This window comes from Zootermopsis nevadensis, unplaced genomic scaffold (assembly GCF_977971745.1).
Source record: "Zootermopsis nevadensis isolate Lab colony 2312 unplaced genomic scaffold, Znev_1.0 Znev_ptg000003l, whole genome shotgun sequence".
NCBI lineage: Eukaryota > Metazoa > Arthropoda > Insecta > Blattodea > Termopsidae > Zootermopsis > Zootermopsis nevadensis.
The window spans coordinates 11338727-11363504 of record NW_028259135.1 but is presented as its reverse complement, the minus strand read 5'-3'; the positions used below and the strand labels follow the sequence as shown (position 1 = coordinate 11363504).

The 24778-nt window shown below is 40.4% G+C and overlaps 1 protein-coding gene across 6 annotated transcripts in view; it reads right to left on the bottom strand.

Annotated features, from left to right (window-relative positions):
- LOC110838284 (lachesin-like) overlaps positions 1-24778 on the bottom strand; it is a 310561-nt gene that overhangs the window by 31432 nt on the left and 254351 nt on the right. For all 6 annotated transcript variants that reach the window (XR_002546044.2, XR_015533562.1, XM_087342517.1 and 3 more), the window contains 3 exons: positions 24022-24229; positions 20756-20917; positions 7094-7222 (listed from right to left, as the gene is read on the bottom strand). Coding sequence is in view for 4 of the 6 variants with exons in the window: in XM_087342517.1 (XP_087198643.1) it covers positions 7094-7222; positions 20756-20917; positions 24022-24229 (499 nt within the window). In the remaining 2 variants the exon portion in view is untranslated. The remainder of the gene's footprint in view (positions 1-7093; positions 7223-20755; positions 20918-24021; positions 24230-24778) is intronic.

Below are 24778 nucleotides of genomic sequence, written 5' to 3'. Positions count from 1 at the left end.
GCTTAAGGACTGCTGTTCCGGGCTCGACATTTACGTACGGGTCTACACACGTATTGAAGGTAGCGCAATATCTTTGAAGCCGAAGTTCTTACAGATAATATTTAAAAATCCAGACAATTTCCAGTTCTTGCTTCATTCTGACAATTCCTGTAAATGCTGACATGCCTCTGAATCGAAAACGTTTGAAAAGTTAATAGTCTAGACATCTTTTTTTGTACGTCATGATAGAAAAACGCAAAATTAGTTAGCTCTCCTGTCTCGTGTTCAGGAGGCTTTGGGCTTAAGACTGACATTTTCGTGATTTTCTTCATCTACGTGAAACTTCCTTTCCATAACCGTGACAGTATCAGGTTCATTAAAGCAGAGGTCATATCTGATTTTTTCACACGTGACGCCATGTTGTTACATCAGCGATGTGTGTCCACCGCTAACTCACTATTTAACTAACTCATTCGTACATTTTGTAGCAATACTGCGTCATGCCATCACTGCGCCACACATGCTACGTAATTAGCACTGAATATGTGAACATGTGAAGTTGCATTAATCACTATGAAGCATATATGTTCATGGCCAGTTCAAATATGACCCCGAATTGTGGCTATAGTGTGACACGAACTCCCCCATACCACGAAGAATACACTCTTTTGGCTATTAATAATTAAATCAAACCATATCACTGTTTATGACGAACAATGAACCACTACGTATATTGGGTCGCGTTCGCCTTTGTAAAACTGATTAAATAATTAAGAAATAAAAATTAACACTTAAATAGTTAATCCAACATCAGTCAATGTTACTGCCCGATTCCCTCGTCACGAAGTTGTCTCCTTTAATCCAAGAAAAAACAGACAGACATGCTCCGTAGACACATAAATAGTAACAAGAGGAGAGGAGGTTAAAGAAATAGGTCGTTGCCATGACAACAAAACATCTCATTGTTCATGAATCGCATTCCACTGAAATGATGGAACGACGAATTGAGGTTCACACGGATTTCATTATTGCACCGAAATCAGAATTCGGAGAAAGGTAAAAAATGTAAGAGCTTCTATTTTGGAGGGCAATTTGCACGAAAAACGAATGATTTTTCTAACGACTGCGAGGTAAGCTGAAGACACGTCATAATGATCAAACGACGGTCAATGTGCTTTGCCCACGTTGGCTGAGAGCTTTCATATTAACTAAAGAAACTATAGAACGTGCACAAGTTGAGAATACACAATGTCGAGTATTATAGAAACGTGTATCTTCACAGAATATAATTACGGTGATGAAATAAGAAGAATAGGATTGGTGGAGCATACAGCAAGCCCTCTCACCGGGATTCAAACCCGCAATCCATAAATTTCTGTGGTCGAAAACTGCGAGATCTTTAAACCGTTCTTGTACCGACACCTCCATTATTAATAACATGATACTAAATATACTTGTTAGCTTATAATGCGTTATTAAATGACACGTCCATCAACAAATTTCCCCGAGTGAAAAAGCTGTTTCAACAACTCGTTGTCCATAATTTTGATTCTAATTACGATTCTAAACTGATAAACTGTATAGGAAATAAAAGTTAAAATATTTTGCTGTAAAGAGTAGAAGTATTAATTATTTTAGTAAAAAAAAAGGGAATCATTTCGAATCCATTAGAAAGGGTGGAAGAAGGATTATGTTCCGATCCAACTGGACGAGTCATGTTAAGTTGCCCACTGAGTCCGGATCGAATGCGAAAAGAAATGTCTAGCAACTGAGACATCGAAGCCTCGTTTTCTTCACATTCGGCGTCGAGTTTAACTTCTGAAACAAAAACGCTTTCAGGCATTTGCCTGTTTTCGTGTTAGCTTAAAAACACCAACAACGAAAACATGTTACCATTTCGGAGATGAGAACCCAGTTCCACAGAGTATGAATACCAAAGATGTTCAGAATAGTAGTAACCCGTGAAGATGACTGTCTTCTGAGGTGCTTGGTCGTGTAGTCTGGTAATGTCCTTCGTCAGGTTCGAATCTCGGCCAAGAAACCAACTATTATAAATGAGTTTTTGAAGATTTTTGTCTTCTGGGATGTTGCGCCATGCAGTATGGTATAGATGCGATGAATCGCCCTGATGACGGAGGTAGTATGACCTCTGAAACGTCGGTAAACATCGACCAGACTACACAGCGCAACAACCCAGAAGACAGAAATCTTCAGACTCATCGCCCTGATGACGGAGGCAGTATGACCTCTGAAACGTCGGTAAACATCGACCAGACTACACAGCGCAACAACCCAGAAGACAGAAATCTTCAGACTCATCGCCCTGATGACGGAGGCAGTATGACCTCTGAAACGTTGGTTAACATCGACCAGACTACACAGCGCAACAACCCAGAAGACAGAAATCTTCAGACTCATCGCCCTGATGACGGAGGCAGTATGACCTCTGAAACGTCGGTAAACATCGACCAGACTACGCAGTGCAACAACCCAGAAGACAGAAATCTTCAGACTCATCGCCCTGATGACGGAGGCAGTATGACCTCTGAAACGTCTGTAAACATCGACCAGACTACACAGCGCAACAACCCAGAAGACAGAAATCTTCAGACTCATCGCCCTGATGACGGAGGCAGTATGACCTCTGAAACGTTGGTTAACATCGACCAGACTACACAGCGCAACAACCCAGAAGACAGAAATCTTCAGACTCATCGCCCTGATGACGGAGGCAGTATGACCTCTGAAACGTCGGTAAACATCGACCAGACTACACAGCGCAACAACCCAGAAGACAGAAATCTTCAGACTCATCGCTGTGAAAACCTCAAATCATACATAAATGAGTTTTTGTTCACCGGCAAAATAATTTGTAGCATCTTCACGAGGAACCTGAACATCTCCTTCCCAGATCGTCATAACAATTTCTTAATCCACGCTACACAGCAAATGTAGATGCTTCAGCACCGCTAAGCAGCACAGAACCAACCAGCAAACGATAAAAAGCAAAAATTCTAACATCACCTGAGAGAAAGCGGTGAGAAAATTTTGGACCTCCCGTTCGCCACCAGCCCGAGTCTTGGTGTTCGATAATGCATTTCAAATGTCGATACGTTTTGAAAAGTGGATCCCGTGCGTTTGGACAGTCCCTGACACGGGCCTCTCAAGAGCGGTATTAACTTTTTTAACGGGAAATTAATCACGGTTCGCTTGCTCGCTGCTCGGCTGTTTTAATTCCGGTAAAAGTTCAGCGCACTGACACGCAGCTCTGTCAGAGACCTCTGGCGTGTTTCCGCACAGATATGAATACGGACCGAGATTAACCCAAGATAAAGTCTTCGCAGATAAAATAATCCGTTTGTAGACTGTTGAAAAATCGGTGTAACAAATGGAGAAGCTATTTACCGCAGAACGTAATCAGAGGTAACAGGCGACAGTGTGCAGTTGGCAGATACAAAATCTCTATTTGCACGTATAAAAAATACCCAACAGAGATTCGAAACTGCGACATTCCACATGCGAGTCAGACTCTTCATTTCGATCGGGAGGTCATGAGAGACTGATATTACCCTCGGTATTTCATAAATCATGATCTTCCATTCACTCTACGTAGATTGTTCGGCAGATGACTTCAGTTTTTATGACAGCGGCATTACGTTTCTCCAAAACGTTATCAGGACGCAAAAACCCAGAAAATCAAAATAACTATCCTATCTGCCGTTAAAACGCAAAATATAGAAAAACCGACTGATTTATAAGTTAACTAGCCAATAAGATAAACTACCTACCAAACAAACAAAGAAAACAACAAACTAGCTTCTACGAACCTAGTTGATGTTCAGTCTACCTAGACCGTATTTCGTCTGAAGTATATGTGATTAACCTCTTCATCTGGGTATTGCACCTCAAACATTCTTAAGCCGGATTATTTAAATAACATTTCTACCAAACTTTGTAAAAATCGGCTCAGAAATGTGCGAGTTATTACAGATGAAAGATGATTGGCAGGTAATTTTCTTGCCGAACGCAGCAAAGTTAAACAAGAGATTAGCCTTACATTGGCTCTACAAACCTCAATTATACACGGCAACACCAATAATGAAACTTGTTATGACACTGTGCCTCTGTCGAGGAAGGAGGGGTTAATCATTCTACAGAAGTGTGACGTGGTGGGGGAGGGTGGCCTGAGGGGGATTATCTGCGTATCTAGCCTAATAAAGTTAGACACAGAGCGCAGGCAGGGGTGTGCAACCCTTAGATATAAATTCATCACGAAACTGAAAGTCACTTTTTCGACGTAAGACCAAGTTGTCATACTCTTTTGGAATTCGGATGAATTTTGCTAAGGTTATATATAACACGCATGCGTATTGTGACCGTCCGCAAAAAAACACAAGCACTGAGGGTATATTTGTTGAACTCAGTAAGTAGTTATCTTATTTAAACCGGACTCATTCACAGAAAATTACTTCATTATATCGCGAAGCACCATTTCCACGGAAACAAATAAAATGTAAGGACCCAACTAGTTTTTGCACGAAGCATTCTGTAAATGCGTGTTCTTAATCATGGCATTTCAAAGATTCTAATTTTAATTTTGGTGCGTGTTATTTTTTGTTTTCGGTCGAACGGGCGCGAACAACACAAGCAGGCAAAGGACCTGAAGGTTCTCTGTAGCAGTTCGTTTGATGTACTCATTCCAGCTGGTTGGATACTTCAACCCGCCCTAGTTCGGCCTCACATTTGAATAATGCCCCAGTTTCACAACAGATGGCAAGTTGAAATGTCAACTCTTACAGCCATTGCACGACAGTGATACGCAGAAACAGAGCTGTTAATATTTATCGAGGATTTCACTTCCGGTCAAGACGGCAGAGTTTCTGTAAAAAAGCTTTTTCTCGTCTGCTAGTAAGAAAGATTTGAGACTCCTGATTTGAAACTCTCGAATTGCATACAGTACGAAGTAAGTGACCATGAAGCAGAATCAATCTTGAAAAACTCATCGGGTCAAGAAATTCTCCGCATTTTATAGAACCTGAAGTTCCAACATCGAGTTCAAAAGAGCCCCCACCAGTCCCTATACTGATACACACGAATATAATCCAAATGAATCCAACCGAACGCAATCGAAATCAATTTAACATAATCTACAAGAAAATGATCATAACTAACACAACGTAACCTGCCCCAATTAAAAATTACAAGTTGAATCAGAAGCATTGAGACGAAAAATCAGTGTGATGGCTAAAAGACGCGGGAATACTGTTCCAAGAAGTAAAGTGTAGCTTAGGAACGCAACACAAGACGACGCCGTGTCACAACGACTACCATCGCAATGCCGTAACAAGGTCGAATTTAGAGGTTAGAAGAACTGAAATTAATTACAAAACACAACACTGGAAAATCGACTCCAAGAGTCGATATGCCTATCATCGAGACGCGGAAATAACAATGCAAAATGTGTGGTTGTGCAGAGGGAACCAACATAACACGACGTTGGCAAAACGACGCCTACGGTTGGCACAACGGCTCAGAATGATAAAACAAGCCAAGAGATGCCCCTGGAAGATAAACGATATAATGATGGAAAACCGACCACCAGGGATGCGATGCAAACCACTTGAGACCAGCGTCAGAGTGGATAATCGTCCACGTGACTTTCCGCACACAGAGAAATCTGACCTAACCTAACCTGAATTTCCCTAAACTTACGTCATTTAACATAACCTTACCAAACTTAACGTAACCTGGCATGGCCAAACCCAGCCTAACCTAACTAAACTAACCTAACCTAACCTAATCTAACCCAACGTAACCTAACTTAACCTAATGTTGGTTGAGCTATTCTGTACGAAACAGATACCATCTGTCAATTTCATTCATTTTGTGTAAATATTTCAAACTAAATATGGAAGAATGCTATGAAGGCATTTGAATCAACTGCGTCACATGAAAATAAATCACTGTGATAAAACATCGAGACTCAATAAATGCCTCATTTAGCCTCAAATAAATATCTTCTTAAGTTCCGGTCCAAGTGACGTCGCACACGAGTTACGAGTTGCTGTACGCCTACTGAGGCCTCGAAAAGATGTCCCGTGGATATGTTACCCCATCCCCTTCGGCATACTTCTCCATATTTCCCGCTGATTGTCTAACCATTATGTTCACAGAGATGTCTTTCGCTAACATAAAACGCCTCGGAAAGCCTGAGTAGAATACTAGAGAGAGAGAGAGCTGGCATCCAATTCACCCACGGGAATTCTTTCCCAAGTGCAGCGCAGTTTCGATGCGAATGGAACTACGAGATGCCACCTATACTAAAACTCAGACAAGTTGGCGGCTGAGTGACAGTAGGGCTGTTGCGTTGACTGCCACCTGGTGAAAGCCGAACAACTCAACGTCAATCAGCCTTCACAATCCTCACTACGCATTTCCTCTCTCGAACGTACTAAACTGACAAGTCACAGCAGAGGCATCTGCTGTTGGATTTACGTAACTGAACCATTCTGTTCGCGATGGCAGATCTAAATACAAGGAAATAAATACTGCTTCAAGTAAAACGGCAAAGATAAAGCATTTCATGTTCCTGAGCTCCACGTTACGAAGGCATATCTGCATGGATGTTAGGGTTGGATTCGTAGATAGAGCCACTGATCTTCTTAAACTTGAATCTTTTTATTACGGGAATTAAAAATGTAGGGTAATATTGTAATAATCGAGTCCTATAAATGGCAACACTGCTTAAGTGTGGTCACACTGATTCGGCAAAAACTGATTAATACTGAACCACACTCGCAGTCTGCCACCTTCTAACAAACTACAGCGCAACAGGCCTCAGCAGTGTTGCCAATCATACATAGATACTTTAGTGACCGAGTTATCCCAGGTTTAAAACTGTTGACAGACAATATACTGACATTTGAAGATGGCCGTCTTGAGAACCTTAAATTATATTCATATTTGATAATACAATTGGTTTCACGACATTTTTAGTGTTGCCTGAAAAAAAAAAAACATTCTCGCAAAATGTCGCTGTCCCTGAGAAACAAAATGTCGCTGATCTGCCGACTCGATCGATTCATAGTTTAATTGCAATGTAACTTGTACTCACATTCCACGTCGACAATGATCCTCTTGCTGACGGAGGGGGGCACTCCGTTGGTAGCAATGCACAGGTAGGCGCCCATCTCTGTTCGGCTAATACGAGTCAAATTCAGTTGCTCGCCATTGTACACGTTCACTGCAACATAAATCACTTTCGTTAAAGCGTAACAGTGCTGACAACCGCGTGAAATATACCACAGGGCAAGGATGTTGGGAAAACTTGTTAAATAAGAGAAATTCAAGGCACTTCTGTACGTCAATATTGTAAGGGACGTAAACGAATATTAAAATGTTATTTTCATCATATAAACATACTGATAATGGGTTTAAAAAAACATTTTTTAATGTAAGATTCACAAATGTTAATGTGGTGTGTATACAGATGTAAGTTGAAGTGCCTATAAGTATCGAAGAATCTTCAGTCAGAATAAATGTGACAATGTCTAAACAGAACAACGCTTTTTCATTGGTCTGTGTACTCCTTCGATGTTGTCCTTCCATACTGCGATGCTGTATAGACTCGTAAGTATATATAAACGTTTCGGAGAAACATACTGCCTCCATCTTCAGGACTTAAGGAAAAATATTAGTCCTGTTGGTATGATTATTCACTTCCGAATGAAGTGACGTACAAGAACAGTCTCTCCATGGAAGTGACGATGACTCCACCAAGAGGGAGAAAGCGAAGAAGTGAGGACATTACTTGAAAGGTAGAGAACCGCTTGCCTATTATCATAAATATTTATGGCTCGTGTTCTTACGGGCGCAATGTTGCTCTCAGGCCATTCAGATGGAATCGTGTTACACACGTACAGGGGTGTACAAAACATGTTTTGTCTGTCTTTGGTGATAACCCTGCGATATGCTTCTCGATTCGCTCTTTTCACTGCCGCGACATCTTTATAATCTGGACCCGATTCCAGTGTCAACTGAGCCGCCGAGTTAGATGCGCGGAGGAGGGTCGAAAGAGAATGTTAACCCGAACAAAACATCCTATCCCCCAGTCTCCACAGGATTATTCTTTTACTTTTAGCAAACCCAGAATTAGTGTATTAAATATGTAACATTTTCTACATCAAATATTAAGGTAACTGAAATCGAAAATAATAGTAATGTCGTAATTGAATTATTTTTTAATATTTTCGGTTTTATTTGTAATTAACATTTTCGTTCTTCCATAAAATTATAAATAAATAATAAACAAAAACAATAATCATCATAGAACCAAACAATGTTCCTACCAGTCAAATAAAATATAAACGAAAGTTTAAAAAACACATAGCAAAAACAATTAAAATTATTAAAATTAAAATCAAATCATTATAAATGAATTTAGCGTTGTCAAGTAATTTCTTGAAGACAGCTTTGAAAATAACGACTAGTTTCAACAACGAAATCCAAAAACACATTCCATAAGCTGAATTAAAAATGAAAACTTTATGGCGTTTTTTGTTGAATCTGAATTACGAAAACGATGTGACGTCACGGAACTGTCATGTGTCTGTATGTTCATTAGAGCCAATTACGTGAGTTGAGAAATTTATTAAAGAGTCGACATTCGTAATAAATATGCAGAATACGTTTCAGTTACCATGGCTACAGACCAGACACCCGGTTTGGGTCCAAAATGGCACATAAAAGTCGCGTATTTTCCAGGCCGCTTCTATCACTGCCATCCATAAAAGCTATCAACGAATGTTCAAGTATCCAATACCCTGTTACCTCAAAACTGTTCTGCTTCTGTTTACAGCAATAACATCAACGTACACACGTGTGTAAAAAATAAACTGCACTTGAATTTACTAGTCATTGCGACCGGAGAGGTTTATACGTATTAAAGAGTGAGCTATTAAGACGGATATTTTATATTTTTCAACGAAACAACGTTCTTTTTGTAATGCTAATCGTAACATTAACCACACAGCTGGAGAATGTGGAGCATTTCAAGTACTTGGGAAGCATAGTCACGACGGACGCCCTATGCACCAAGGAAGTAAAAGCAAGGATAGCCATGGCCAAGGCAGCTTTCATCAAGAAGAGGATACTTCTCACTAGCAAGTTGGGCTTGGAGATGAAGAAGAAACTAGTGAAGTGTTACGTTTGGAGTGTCGCGCTGTATGGAGCAGAGACTTGGACACTCAGGAAGAAGGAACAGAAATACCTGGAGAGTTTTGAAATGTGGTGTTGGAGAAGAATAGAGAAGATCAGGTGGACGGATCGAGTGACCAACGAAGAAGTATTGAGGACAGTCAACGAGCAAAGAAACATTCTGCAGGCGATTACACGAAGGAAAGCTAACTGGCTGGGACATATTATGAGAAGGAATGGATTACTGAGTGATATCACCGAAGGCCAGGTTGAAGGAAAGAGAGGACTAGGAAGAAGATTGATACAGCTAACCGAAGATCTGAAACAAGGAAAGAAGATGAAGTTCCAGGAATTAAAACGAGAAGCTGAGAATAGGGAAAACTGGAGAGTTCTTTTTGGGCAGAGCAATGGACCTGTCGTAAGACAGAACACTAAATAATAAATAATAATAATCGTAACATTAACTAATTATTTTTGCCCTTTCAAAGGAGACGCAAAGGGAATTTGAACAAGTCGTCTGATTCCGAATTAAAATAGTAAAAAATAGTTTTAGAAGTTAATGACGAATACATTAAACTGTGCTAAGAGTATTTTTAACCAGTTGCAGCGGGAAGTTTCTCAACTAATCGCTAGCCTTTATTTCTTGAAAAGTTGAATGTTTGTCTTCGTTTCCAAAACGGATGTCAGACTGTGTGAAACGTTTGCAATTAATATCAAGCGTGTATTATTGCATCAGAAACCCTATTCTTCCAGTTTTAAACGATTCTCCGAAAGCGGGTGGTATATTTCTACCCCTGAGTACCTCGGTGTCTTGTGAAGAAAAAAAGTGGTAATGATGCAAATTTGAGGAATAGAAACTGGAAATCAAATTACATTCTTGGGAAGAACGTGTTTGTTCATTTGCATTCCGCTGTACGCTAGTTGCCTCGTCTACCCAGCGCGGGCCTAAAAGGAGGCGGCGCACCAGTTATACTGCAGAAACTCATGATACAAGCAGCAAGGCGATCTATTATAGTGCCGAATCTAATTACATGCGAACTGCAGAAACCTGTCCGAACAGTCATATTTATAATTTAGAATACCTTACGTTGTCATCACAGATTAGAACCTGATAAATACATTCAGTCGAAAAATTAAACGAAGGATAACACTTGGAAGACGTAGATAAGACGCTAATAAGGTTTGTTTAAGGATATAGGATATGAGCTGGATTCATCGGGTGTAGGAAAGGGTTCAGCGTTGTTGCAAACACGATAAAGAAAGAATTCCTTGACCAGGTATGCAAATATTAGCATATCTAAGACTACAATTCTTGGAATTGTTAGTTATAGAGAAGTCTCAGGAAGTGTGAGCGGTAACTACAAGAAATAGATGCACGCACGGAAAAAACCAGACTTCAGGGCCTTCGTAACAATGAGCTATTACAGCGAACCCTATTCACTGTATAGTTTTTCGGAGACAGAAAGTCACTTTGCTTCCGAAAGGTTCCGGGTTCAAATACCAACCCGGTGACCACCTATCCTGACTGTGGTTTTACGTGATCTACCTCAGCCCAGGAAAACACCGTGGTAGTTGACTCACATTCGACGACCGCCAATTACTTCCACATTTATTCGAGTTCAAGATTCTCCGATCATAATATCATCCGACGAACGTCTATTAAACGTAGCAGAGAATAGACAAAATGAAGGCCTCCTCACTGGCACCCACTACGAGGATCTGTGAGGGAGAAGGTAAAATTAACGACAGAAATAATGCAGATACATATTTCACAGGAACGACAAAATTACAGTTGTTGATTGCTTATTCTGTACTTCGGTTAATATGACACTCCTTTACAACGATTATAAACTTGTCGTCCGTAAATGGCGTTATAACTAAGTTTAACTGTAGTTTGAATAATCTAACTCACAAAAGAGAAATTAGCAGAGGAATTCGAGTTTTGCTTTTGTGCAGTCGAGATAATATAATGACAGAGAGGATCCAGTTTTATCCAACGCTTAACTGCAGAACGGGCACATACATTATTTCCGAAAGCGACAGTTCAATAATTATTAGTAAGCCTGTCATATTACATCCATTAAAATTTATACATTCTAATTTACAGTAAGGAATTTAAAAAAGTGATCATTGCACTTGATAATGATGATAATAATGTGATGATCACTGCAAAATCATTAAGTCCATGTGCATGTACGTTTCCGTTATTAATGTTGAGTGAAGAAACTTCGTTACTTGATAAACTTCGATGTGAATGTCACGCCATTTTGTAGTAGCCAATTAATTAGTTGATGAAGTTCCATTCCATAAAGTTGCTAACATGACGGCACTACGTATTTTTGAAGACAGACCAACACTAGCATAATTAATTATTGTAGGAAAGAAAGGTTTTATATGGTGAGGTAGCTTTAAGAAACATTTGTCAATGTGAAGGATGCCTTTATGTTCGAAAATGGAATAGACCCTACAACATCAATGAATTTCAACAGTGAGGTTACGCTTGAAAACTCCGAACTACTGAAAATTTACATTACACTGTAGTTTATCCACAGAGCTTATAACTTTTAATTTAAAAATGTTGCAGATATCTCGTTTCAAGGCGAATAATGTAGAAAACTTACGTAGGCCACGTTCCTTATAGTTTATGCCAGCATTAATAATAATGATAATAGGTAAGGCAGAATACTGTAACGGTACTGCTGACACAAAATTATTTCAACACCTTAAGGCCATTTAAATAGAGCAAAAACATTGGCTTATGAGACGTGAAGTTATCATGGCGGTGAAAATGTCGATGTTGGTCCTCTGGGTAGTTGATTATAGCCCTGAAGATGGAGGCAATATACACATCCGAAACGTTGGTATCTACCAACAAGTCCACACGACGTTTCTAGCTAGAAGACTAACGTCAACAAGTTTCACTTGATCGAGCGTTAATGTATAACGTGCGAACTGAACGTAATAGGTATTATACGAGGTGCGATCGCAAAGTTTCCAGACTGCGCGTATAAAACCCTGTACACTTATCTCAGGTATTAAATTCATCCATCACCCTCGAAGTAGTTCCCCTGGGAGTGAACACAACGATCACAGCGCCGCTGCCAAGCCTGGAAGCATCCCTGGAAATCTTTCTTTGTCAGCCTGTCAAGCACCATCTGCGATTCTGCCTGAATCTCTTCTATCGTCTCAAATCTCCTTCCCTTTAGCTGAATTTTCATCTTTGGGAAGAGGAAGACGTCACACGGAGCTAAGGAGGGTGCGGGATGACGGCCATGGTGTTTGAGGCCAAAAACCGCCGAACTTTGAGGGCGGTGTGCGCTGGCGCGTTGTCATGATGCAGCAGCCAGTTGTGGTTGCGCCACTTTGACGGTCGCTTCCGTCCTTTAGAATTAGCTGACAGGTCCCATAGCCTATCCCAACAATGTCGCACAAGTCGTTGATGGTACGACGTCGATCTTCGTGAATGGCCTGCCGAATCTTCGTAACATTTTCGGGCGTTGTGCTCGAAGATGGTCGTCCAGAACGCTCGTCATCATCGACAGAGGTTCGGCCATTTTTAAAACGTGAATGCCACACAAAAGTTTGTGCACGACCCATTGCGGACTCCCCAAATGCTTGCTTTAGCATTTCATAGGTTTCCGTAGCCGTTTTGGCGAGTCTTTGGCAAGAGATTCAGGCAGAATCGCAGATGGTGCTTGACAGGCTGACAAAGAAAGATTTCCAGGGATGCTTCCAGGCTTGGCAGCGGCGCTGGGATCGTTGTGTTCACTCCCAGGGGAACTACTTCGAGGGTGATGGATGAATTTAATACCTGAGATAAGTGTACGGGTTTTTTATACGCGCAGTCTGGAAACTTTCCGATCGCACCTCGTAAGTTGGTAGCAAAATATCTTCACTATTCAAATAGAAATACAACATCCTGTGTATCAGAATTACTTCCCGTGCTCATGCAATTCGGATCACAGTCAAAGACGCAAACGTACGTGCGCCTTACTGTAATATATATTTATTCGAGTCGCCGACATGAAGTTCGTATGTGGGGAGGGTTCAGATCATGACACGATCGGACTCGATCGGTTTCTTCAAAACCTGCTGATCCACCGCGGGAAAAAAAACTGACAAGTAGAAATATGTATGCGTGTCTCGTGCAACGGTTCGCAGAAAAAAGAAATCCCATAACATATTGCAAGTATGCGAAAGTTCAACAACGGATCAGTTCCAATACAAAAGGGGGTTTAAAAATTCAGTTCCCACATTACTCCCTTCCCTGCATTTTGAGGCGAAATATATCACATGTTTTTAAAAAAGACATTTCCTCATCAGACCATTAGTTTTCTCTTTATATTTAAAGAAATTTCAGGTTTCCACTGCTGTGTAAGTTTAGATTATGGTATTTGGACTTACAGCACGAAGGTTTCTTATAGTTGTATAAAACATTTCAGGGTTGAAGATGAAGGCAGCACAGTCTCCGAAACACTGGTGTCAACCTACCATTCAACATGGTGCCAAAACCCAGATCATCACCACCGCCATTAACTGTCGATTATCACTAAATTAGTATCGTTTCTTTATATTAAATACACTAGATAAAATGAATCTGTATAAAAAAACACAGGATGATGACTCAATTTTCTGGGATAATATTAGCTTGTATGCACGTGGAAAAAGGTTTTGTCTTTTGTTTCCTCCACTGTCCACCATTACCCGACGCCGCCTACAGAGCGGTGTTTTGACCCGGAGGACAAACGGGACGCCCGATTATTTCCCTGCGTTTATATATTCCAGAGCCATCCAATATCCCGCGCCGAGTCGACCCTTCCCTCTCCTCCCGCGAAGCATCCGAAGAGGAACATTTCCTTCTCGAGAGGCTGAGGGGGAGGGGGAAGTCATAAGGAGCGAGCCCGGATATTTTAGTTTCATACATTACGAAGAACAGAAATATACTGCAAACATAAACACGGCCGACTTCATGGCAAGACCCTTCCGTGAGATGACAAGACAGAAAGGATGTTTTCTTCACATTTATTTTGGATGCCGGGTCGTTTATTTCACATTGGAAATTGAATCTAAACAGAAATGATGTCACTAGGTACTCAACACGCTTGACAGTTTCCGCTAAGTTTCATTTTGGTCTCTTATAATACAGGGTGTTCAATAAAGAACACGATCTTTTATAAACAAAAGATTCGGGGATAATTTTAGCAGATTTTCAAATCTGTTTACGTTTCATCACATCTCCTTTTGTCGCGAACTGATACAGTGTTCATTTAAATAAGACGCCTTTCTTGTAGATTATTTTGCCGTATTGTGGCGAAAAGTAGGATTTGATACGAATAAAATCAACACAACAATTAAAACTTAGGCACTAACATTATACTCTAATAGTAGTTTAGCTAAATTACAGTCAATACGAAATACAGACCCTAAATCAGCTATCAAGCAATCACTGTGATTTTTATACTTTATCTTGACACCAGAGATTTGAGAGCAAACAATATCCTGGGGAGGGGGGGGGGGAGGTGTCTGCCCCTCGTGCACATGAGTTGACTACGTCGCTTGTATTGATCAAGCGAAGTTCTCAGTGTGACCGACCGTCAATTAGCCGCTGATTGGCGCACTACAGTCAACAGGTTTCAATGACACCCTTGAGCAGCTACAGTTACAATTGGGGAAAGTCTACGTGACTCAGTTCTTCAGCGCCTTCCTGGCTATATCCAGGTTAGTATTTGGCAAACATTTCAGACAGACTTCGACTACATGGGATTTCAGATTCTGGAGGCAGAGAAAATGTGGTCATCTGAGTATGGTACTGTGTAGGGCGATAGTTCTGATAATAGTCAGCAGGAACCTCTGAAACGTCGGTAAACTTCTAAAAAGCTACTAGGCGCTACAACTCAGAAGACAGCCAGCCATCTTCGGGCTTAGCGCCTTCAAAACCTTAAGAACATAAACCGAACAGCACTGAGAATCTAGCGAACTGATTTCTCTCATATTTTATAGTCAATGCAACATAAATTTGTTATTGCCGTTTCCAAATATTTGAACGTCATAGTTTGGAACGATATATTACTTGCCTTTATATCATTATTCTACACTGTGACCTTAAGACGAAACAGTGCCAGGTATTCAGTTTTATCTACATCGTATTCTAGACCGGCGTGGTCAAACAGGCGGCCCGCGGGCCACAGCAGGTCAATTGTATCCAGCCGAAATTACAAGCTGTGACAAGAGAAAATGTATAAAAATATGTAACTCTATATAAATCTACGCACATTTAAATTAAATTTATATTAGATCATATACAGAGGTACTTTTTTAAAGTTTTTGAGTGGATACTAACAGAGATATCAAAATTAAATATTATTTTCAAAAACAAAGACAGGAGAAGTATTTCGTCCCTTGGGTCCAACGAGAACATAATTCTTGGTCGAAAGGAAAACGGAAGCTGGATCTCGGGTTCTGGACCAACAGATCTTCTGTCTAATTCTTCATGACATCCAAGTTTTCGCCCACCAAATTATCACGAGAATCTTGACCGTGGTTTATAACGTATGGATTACAGAAACATGTTTGTGTCACGAGGTTGGCTGCCCTGTCTCCACACACCTGGTCCGCTAGAGGACAACACCCGGACAGCGCTGATATGCGGGTGATTGATAGGCGCTCCCCCGGGACTCAGTATCGGCCGTGTGCAGTTATGTCAGCAGGGAATTGGAAAATATGTAGTGATAACGGACGTGAGTCGGAACTGCGTCGAGACACCAATGGAATCTGGCACAACATTTCACATGATGGATTGAGCTTCATTCCAGCTCAGTAATTCCTTAATCCAGCCAATTTTCTTTGAAATGCCACACAGAAACAAACGAGAATTATCACAGGAGAGATAACTGTGATATAAACGATAAAATTTCCACTGAGTAACTGACTTCTCTGAAACGTCGGTAAGTATCTACCAGAATAGACGGTGCAACATCCCGGAAGATACAATACAATCTTTCCGGGCGATCAGCCTCGTCAAATGGTTAAGCAATAAATCCGACGTGCACATCAGAACCCTGATGATGGGGACAGAGATGGTACCTGAAACGTCGGTTTTATTGTTTAACTTTTTGACACGGCTGTCGTCCGAGAAGATTTTTTTTTTTGAGTTACGTCACCGTGAAAGTTTCAAATCATGTATCTCGGACGACAGTCAACTTCGCCAATTCTTCATTCTTAGCTCGTATAAATTATTGTCTTATATTTGTATATACGTGGTCAGCTCCATAGTAAGCACGTCTAGACGACGAACAGTCAGAACTGATGCCTTCGTAGGTAAGTAAATTAAAATCCGATAATCCCGCAAGAAGAATACAGAGTGCAGTTACTGCTTGCGTATCATCTGTGCTCCTGGCAACAACATTCTTTCAAGTGGCTAGTAGTGCCTTTGTATCCCAGTCGATTACCAGTTCTGTGTAAGCCTTCATTTACAGTTGCAGACAAAAGTTGTAAATTCTACGCGTACGCTGGGCGGGCCTAATAAATTTCAAGTGCACTGTTGTGTCACGCACAGCGTGAAGATTATTTACACCAGCGCACGAGCTGGAACAGATCCGCAGAGCTGTCTCCAATTAGGGAACAAGTGCTGTTCTCTGACGGCTTCAAATTTAAACATCCTTCACTGATCGATCGTCACGCTAATGATCAACACACTAACCGCTCTACAGTGTCTAAAGGCTGATCGCATTGAAGAGGATGAGATGAGTGCGAGGCACCTTGGTAGACAAGGGAGGAACACATCAGATATTTATTGGTAAACTTGAAGGGAAGACGCCACCTGAGTGGCCTAGACATACAAGGGATGATGATCCTGAACTGGATCTGTCAAGACGTAGGCTGGGATCAACTGACCAAGGGTACGGTCCATGTGAACACAAGGAATAAACCTTCGCGTTCGACAAAATGCGGGAAAAGTTGTCAGCGATTACCGGCGGCTTGTACCGTGGAATTGGTGTTAGCTAGCACTGAATAAACTTCTTAGTCTGAAGAAGAATACATCCTGGCGTGGAGTACTGGCTCCACTGTTAAAGACAAGAAATAATCGCGGAGATTTACCTCAATCCATCACGTACGCGTCGCGACACTATGTAAATACCAAATCCCTCTCGAAACTGACATGCAGATAGATTCAATTCATGCACGCTTTCAGTCGCCGTTGTGTTCCGCGAATTGCAAAGTCATTCTGTGCATCACGTGCTTCAAGGCTCCTTTATAAATCCCTGCACTTCGCAATTACAGACTTAACAATTACCCGAGACTGCAAAGCGGGAAGAGTTAAACACTAAACCCCGTGCGTTTCTACTGGGTGTTTAACCGTTTAAAGCCGAAGCTCGTTTAAACAATAACATTTCAGTCCGCACCGCAATTAAAACACCATATTTAACCATTACAAAGATTAATTTGTTAACGTACTTTAAAGAAATAATCGCTGTTAACAATATAAATAACACGAAGCATATAAATAAAAATCCAGAGTTGTTGACTGTTAAAGCAGGTGGTAGATATAATGACCAATAAACACACACGTAGACTTGCACATAATTTCGCTGAACAGAAGTGAAACAATGTTTAGCAATGACGGAACAAGGGTTCTGCAAAACCACCCGGAATCATTCTGAAAAAAAGAATTGGCACCTAACGCAAAAGCGATTACAGTTTCTAGCTCCTGCATCGTATCGGTTAGTCTACACGCATGACAAGACTGCGGAAGTAGTTGCCGCTGGAGCACGGCAATCTCAGCATGTTGCACTGTTTAGTAATTTTTCGTATTTCTACAGCAGAATTACGATTTAAGAAAATTTTAAGTTATGAATAGGACAGAATTTTTTAAAACTTCAATCCAACAGAATTTTTGAAAATTATGGAATTTCTTAAATTTTTGAAAATTTTAAAGATTTTTAAAAAAATTCAAAAGAAAATTTGAAAGCACTGAAAACATGGGATCAATTTCGAATTCTTAAATTGGACTACATTATTTCAGCTTAGATCAGCGTTTCGTAACTTTAGGCAGTGTCGCCCTGTACACTACAGCTCTCCCCAAGGGAGCGTTTCTCAGAGCAAAAACAAGTTCCTTGCCCGGAAGAAATTTGTAACTTTTCCAGTCAAAGCTTTACCAGCAACGTACCAGCGCCATTTAATTTTAACTTCGAAAGGATTCACTCTGTTACAGCTGACAAGTCTTTCAAGTTAAAATAAACGAAGAAATGTTCTCCTTCATTTAAATTTCACGCATTTGTAAAACTCGCAACTATTTTTCGTGACTAACTTTTTAAAGCGCTACATACATTTTGGAACAGCCTTTAAAACATGTCGTAGATACTACTCTCGGATCCGCTGCTGGCTTCTAAATATTTCAGAGCTAATCAAGCTATATGGAGCCGGGCACAACGCATGCGCGGTAGAGCTCGCCCAAACAGATTCTTCCAGCAGCAGTGGGGCCATCTCACTTCATACACCACAATCGTTCTCTAACATTTAAAGAAAATACTTCAGCCTGTAAGCTGGCCACACACTAATCAGATCGCAATTTAAGTCACAAAGGGATTAAAACTACTCATCGCAAGGCACCTGCAACTGGAATAACCATGAAGATAAAAGCGATGTGTTCCTCTGGAACTTCGGGTTTCGTCTAAAATATATTACAAGCCGTCACAGTGCAGAAGATAACAGACAGAGACTTACACATGGCCTTGAGAACGTCAAAACAACAAAATATAAAATTAATACATCATATACGTACAAGTACAATGTCTACATGCTTTGAGGTTAAATACTGTTACGTACATAAATATCTGCGACATCGGATTGGCATTTTGTTTATAATAAGAAAATATTCTATTAAAACAAAGCCACCTCCTGAAGACAGAAAAAATTAATCTCCCCCCCCCCAGGCGATGGTAAAACACTAAATCAATGCCTTGTGTCTGCACACAAATTAAAAAGTTGTCAGTGGAACCACGGTTCCGGAGAATTTGACGTAAATACGTCTATACGGAAAGGAAGTTTATTTATTGGTTTTATTCTAAATATTTCCTTTATACATCCTTTACAATCGAGATAAGTTTGATTAAGACATTGCTTATTTAACTTGAATTAGTTACGCTTAAGATGGGTCTGTGGTAGCTGAATGTAATGTAAGGTAAGGTAAAGTAATGTAATGTAATGTAATGTAACTATGTAGGTAACCATTGTTGTTTATTTGTTGATAAACAGATGACGTTTCCTAGGTAACATAACAATGAAGTTACACTTTTTCGTTTTCATTTTTCGTAACACTTTTTGCCGAATGACACTGACCCTAAAATATAGACGTATTTACGTCAAAAAAAGGTCTCAAAAATCAACGAAAAAGAAAATCCCATGGTCGTGATAGTCGAGAAATATCCCTACAGATTTTAACGTATTTCTTCGTCGAAACCCTAAGCGTGGGTGTAATAAATGAGACATATCACATGTTGTACTTAGACACATCTTCCATTCTCCCGAAAGGACGCCAAGTACCGAGGCAGAAGTAGCAAAGGTACCCGAGTCCCGCGCTAATTATCGTCGCAAGACAAGATGAACGAGTGTTCCACGTGTTCTACGCTCTCGTCTCGTCTACTTTTTGAGTTATAATATCCCCTTGTTAACCTCGTACCGGCACAAGACGATGCTTCATTGTGCATGCAGTACCACTTTGCATGCAGAACAGTCAGGGGACCGGCGCTACTTTAAAATTTAAATATCTAGTAAACAGAGGCAGGCAATATCCACAGACAACATTTTTATGTGCGACTAAAAGGTCATTCTAAACAGACAGACAGAGGATTCGGAAACAAACCTTCGGCAAGTTCTCTTTCCTGACCTAAACAAAACACCGTTTAGGGAATCTATTAAGGTTCAATCCGTTAAACCTTTAAAACTAAGCGGTAACTTTATATATCACCTAATTTAAGATTCAACAGCTGGATTTTGTTCACAGAGTTTATTTACGTGTTCGGTATGACTCTCAGAAGAAACGGTAATTATGCCTCTGAACTACATCAACCGATTCCAATGACAACGTTTTGCGTTTTCTTTGAGGTACGAACCGACTTTCTAAATATTATTTATGTAAGTACGCATCCATAATAAAAAAGGGCTTACTTCACAGTACCCAGAGACCAAAACATTCCCTTAGTATACGCCATTAACTTGCGGATTGTAGGAAAACAAACGTTTTTCATAAGTACGCCAAAACAATTACGACAACGGATCTGATACAGCGAGCTACAAAGTACTACCGCTGAAAAATAATGTTTTTAGTACGGATAGTACATGTTTCCTTATCTTCTACTCCTTCCAACCCCTATGACACACTTGCCATTTATTTCTTGCGGAACGCACAGATTCCTCCCGACTACTGTGCGCAATAAAGCCAACCTTATGATTTAGTAGCTGGAACATATCACATGGACTAGGGACACGAACATGTTTGGTTCACACTGTTATGGAAACATCCGCCAGAGTGCAATTAGTGCGATAAGTGCCTCTGCACTGTTTTGGTGTTGTAGTGGCTCACCTTTCTTCCGGCGTTCGATGCTGATTCCCTGACCGTCCTCTCTACGCCACATCAACTTCGGTGTGGGGAAGCCGTCAGCCTTGCAAGTGAGGGTGATATTCTGGTTTTCTCGAACGGCCACCGACGACTGCGTGCTGTTGGCGTCGAGGATATTAGGTGGCACTAAAAAAATCACCAGCAGAGGTCAGAGACTGCCGTCGTTTGCAACAGAACAAGAATGACATAAATTCTGACAGGCACTCTCTGTATCTAGATGAGTATCTTCTGGGTAGATCCACCGTTTAATCTGGTAGATACTGCCCAGAAATTAGGAGATGCTTACTGCCTCAACACTCAAGGCGATCGTCCTGATGATGGCGGCAGTAAGCATTGCCGAAACGTTGGTGTTTTTCTACGATACTGCGCGGAGCATCATATTGGATGACAGTCGTCTTCATACACCCGGCTGTGAGATCCTGAAATCTCACTCTGTATTTAAATTAGCGTAAAGTGAACTTGAAGATGACACAGTGATGTACGAAACAATGTTTCCAAATGACTTAAACCTGCGAACCACAGTTTGACAATCTCTGTGTGATGGAGTCAGCCATTCGTTCCGCAGATCTTCAAAAGCAATAACGCTAAATTTGTGCCCAGGATTTGTCCGGCGTCGACAGGCTTTTAGAGAGGGTGAGGGGGTGGAAGGGAAGAGAATCAGAGGGTTAAAGACACGCACTGGGGGTCGTTTAATTCAGCGAGGGCAGTTCGCGAGAGCAACTTGACAAACAAAGCAAAATTAGTTCGTCTATTCTCGTCTTCAAGTGATTGGCTGCACTAGTAGCCTTTAAAGGTAAAATAAATGTTTGTCTCTTATACGCAATTGGGGACCATGCAACGAAGGCGTACGGAGAGCGGGTGTATAGCTCCACACATTCGTAACCTTCACATTATATGAAGATGAATGGTAAGCTTCACGCTCCGAACGTTTTATTATAGGTTAAAGCAACTCCAGTCAGTAGCCATAAATTTGACATCAGTAGCAGACAACGAAACAAGACGTTAAAATCAATAGATTTGTATTTTTATATTGACAAATTTAAGAAACTTTACTTAATGTCAGTCATTTTATCGTGGGATTAGATGAAACTGTGACGTCAGTTGACAAGAAAACGGTATTGGAGCCAGTGAACATATGAAGTTTTTTAAGACACGCTGAAATTGCATTCTGTTGCTCTATTTAAAGTAACAAGCATAGAGATAAGGCGTAAAAGCTATTACATTTTGTGTATTAGGAAAGGAATTTAGTTACAATTGGTTGCACCTGGGATGGTTCCCAGCCAATCGAATGGTGGCAATTAGTCGACGCGTTGTAACATCATCAAAATCAACTCCCAAGAGAGCTGCAGAAATAATGATTTGGTAACACGCAGTTTTATTCCCTATTCTGACGGGTTTATATATTTATCTAATGTACCTGTAGTCGGTGATATATTATATCATAAGTCCACAATTTCACGACATAAATTAAATTAAAAACCAAAAAAACTTTCAACTAGATGCCTTTACGTCAACAGATCATGAAAAAAAAATAATGTACACAGCTTATCGTAATACGTTTCTAGACCATACATTTTTCGTTTTGAATGTGATTTATGTAGTTACTTCCATCCTTTTCAGAATCGAACGAAACTGTAAAATTTCCAGGTGCGTTTACAATTTAATTAGAAAAAAATCTGTAACTAACTCCGACTTCGTAGAGTCGAACGACAGGATTGAGTAGGATTCGAGTTTTCCACGGCGTTAAGTCAAAAAATTGCTATTTTCTGGGTTGTCGCGTCGTGTAATTTTCAAATTAAATTGTTAGAATCGATTTACCACAAAAAATGTTATCCGTTATCAGTTAGCGAATTATGAAATTTTACTAAAATGTAAGGACACAAAGACAAACAAGTCCAGGCTATCTGGCGTTGTGTCACGTATCAGCTTATAATAAATATGCAAATGAGCACAAGACAGCGTAAATCATACTGATGAAGAAATCAGAGTCGTAATTGAAGCACGTTCTCTGTACACGAGTGTATATCTTTAATGCAACTACTAAAAGTAACATAAGCAGTTAAATAGCATAGTAATTTATTTTCCGCTCGGAATTTGAATGTTTACTGGTATGTAGCAGTCATACCAACAGTGTGAAGATCGCGCACGAAGATACGAAGGCACGAAACAAGTAATTTCATGGCTGCTTCTCTTTGAAGTTGCAGCAGGTAGTTTGAAGATGCTCTCAGCGCTTGATCAACAAAGAGGAAGACGTATTAGTAGAAGTAGTGGTGGCAGAGGAGGGATCACCATCATGCATACCAACTATCCGCAAAGCAATTTTAATGGAGTGAGCTGCAGTCTAACGTTGCTTGTCCGAAACACTTTGAGACCAACGCCACTACAGCCGTATTTAAACGTTGGAGGAACATGTTTAAAATGGCGTGTTGAGCGTCTGATGACATTGCACTCGTTGTCGAGGGGGAAAACCCAAGTTCGAAATGATGTATTGACGCTAAAGTTTGAGTTTCTGAGCGTATACATTACATCTGCACCGCGGGTTAAGTGAGTCTAGCTTATATACCCAACTTGAAACCAACAATAACTTTGAGGCGGGTTTATTAAGGCTGGTTCTACAGTTCATGATAAATATTTGTTCAACTCGAGAGGATGATATGCATAGTCTTAGCGTATAATGGCCTCGAAGTGGTTTCGTTAAGCGATACTGAAGTTGCTGGTATCTGTGGTAGATTAAAATGACATCAACGAGCTTCAATATGGACCAAAGCCATTTCCAAATAAGACAAAACGATATTAATATGACTGTAGCAGAATTATATTTTATATAGAAGCCGTACAGATGTCACGGAATCCTGTATTTCTTCTCAGACATTTTAGCGAATTGTTCATATTTTGAAGATGTCTGTCTTCTGGGTTGTTACGCCGTGTAATCTGGCAGAGGTTTACCGACGTTTCAGAGGTCCATGCTGCTTCCATCATCAGGGCGATCGTCAGACCTTATAGCGTAACAACCCAGAAGACAGCCATCTTCTGACTCACCGCCGTAAAAACCCCAAATCCTAATGAAAAATTGAATTTTGTATTTATTCATGCAATACCCAACATAATAAGCGATTATTTCTTGAAGCATTATGAACCAGTTGGTCTTTGTAATGGTGAATTCGTAAATACTATTAAGATGAGCTCATAATATATTGGGACTTTGTGGGAGAATAAAGAGTCAGACCAACCTACAACTTGCAGGTACCCCACTTGGCTGATCATGGGGTTGGTGTTCACTTGACACATGTAATAGCCACGGTCTTCCTGGTGGACACCAGTTACGTGCAGCAGCCATGTTTTCTGGTTGTCGTGCGACACGCTGAACCGAGGCACGCGTGCTATCACGTGGCGATGTATGGTTAGGATCATCTGTCGATCTATGTGGATCCAAGCTACCTGCAGGGACAAACAAAATGGCTAGTATCAGATAACGCTGTAGGGTCTTTACAACTGCCTTGTATCCGGCAGACTCTCAACACAAGTTTTGAGGTTTTATTTGCAATTAAACACCAGGGATTTTCAAGCTGTCGTGCGTCATAACTCGAGAAGCCTTGGACTGAATCTGATAAGGTTTTATGTAATGGAGACACTCGTCCGCCCTATCTGTTTTTAAGGTGTTAAACGACAGTATCAAATGTCAGCAATCAGTGACTGTAAATCTAGACATAAAAAGGTAATAAGAGACCTGAAAAGTTAATCTATGCGCGCATTTAATCACTTTGTATCTCTTACCTCGAAGTTTACTTTTAAAGGTGTTTTGTCAACCAACATTTAGTCTGCATAAGAATTGCATCTTAATTACTAAAAATCCGCCTTTTTGGTAAATGTAGTCAAATATTCTATAGAATACATTTCTGTTAGTTCATTGTTAGCACCCCTTCCTCCATTTTTAGTGACATACGCAATAATATTAATAATAATATAACAAAAAACTAGAATATCATC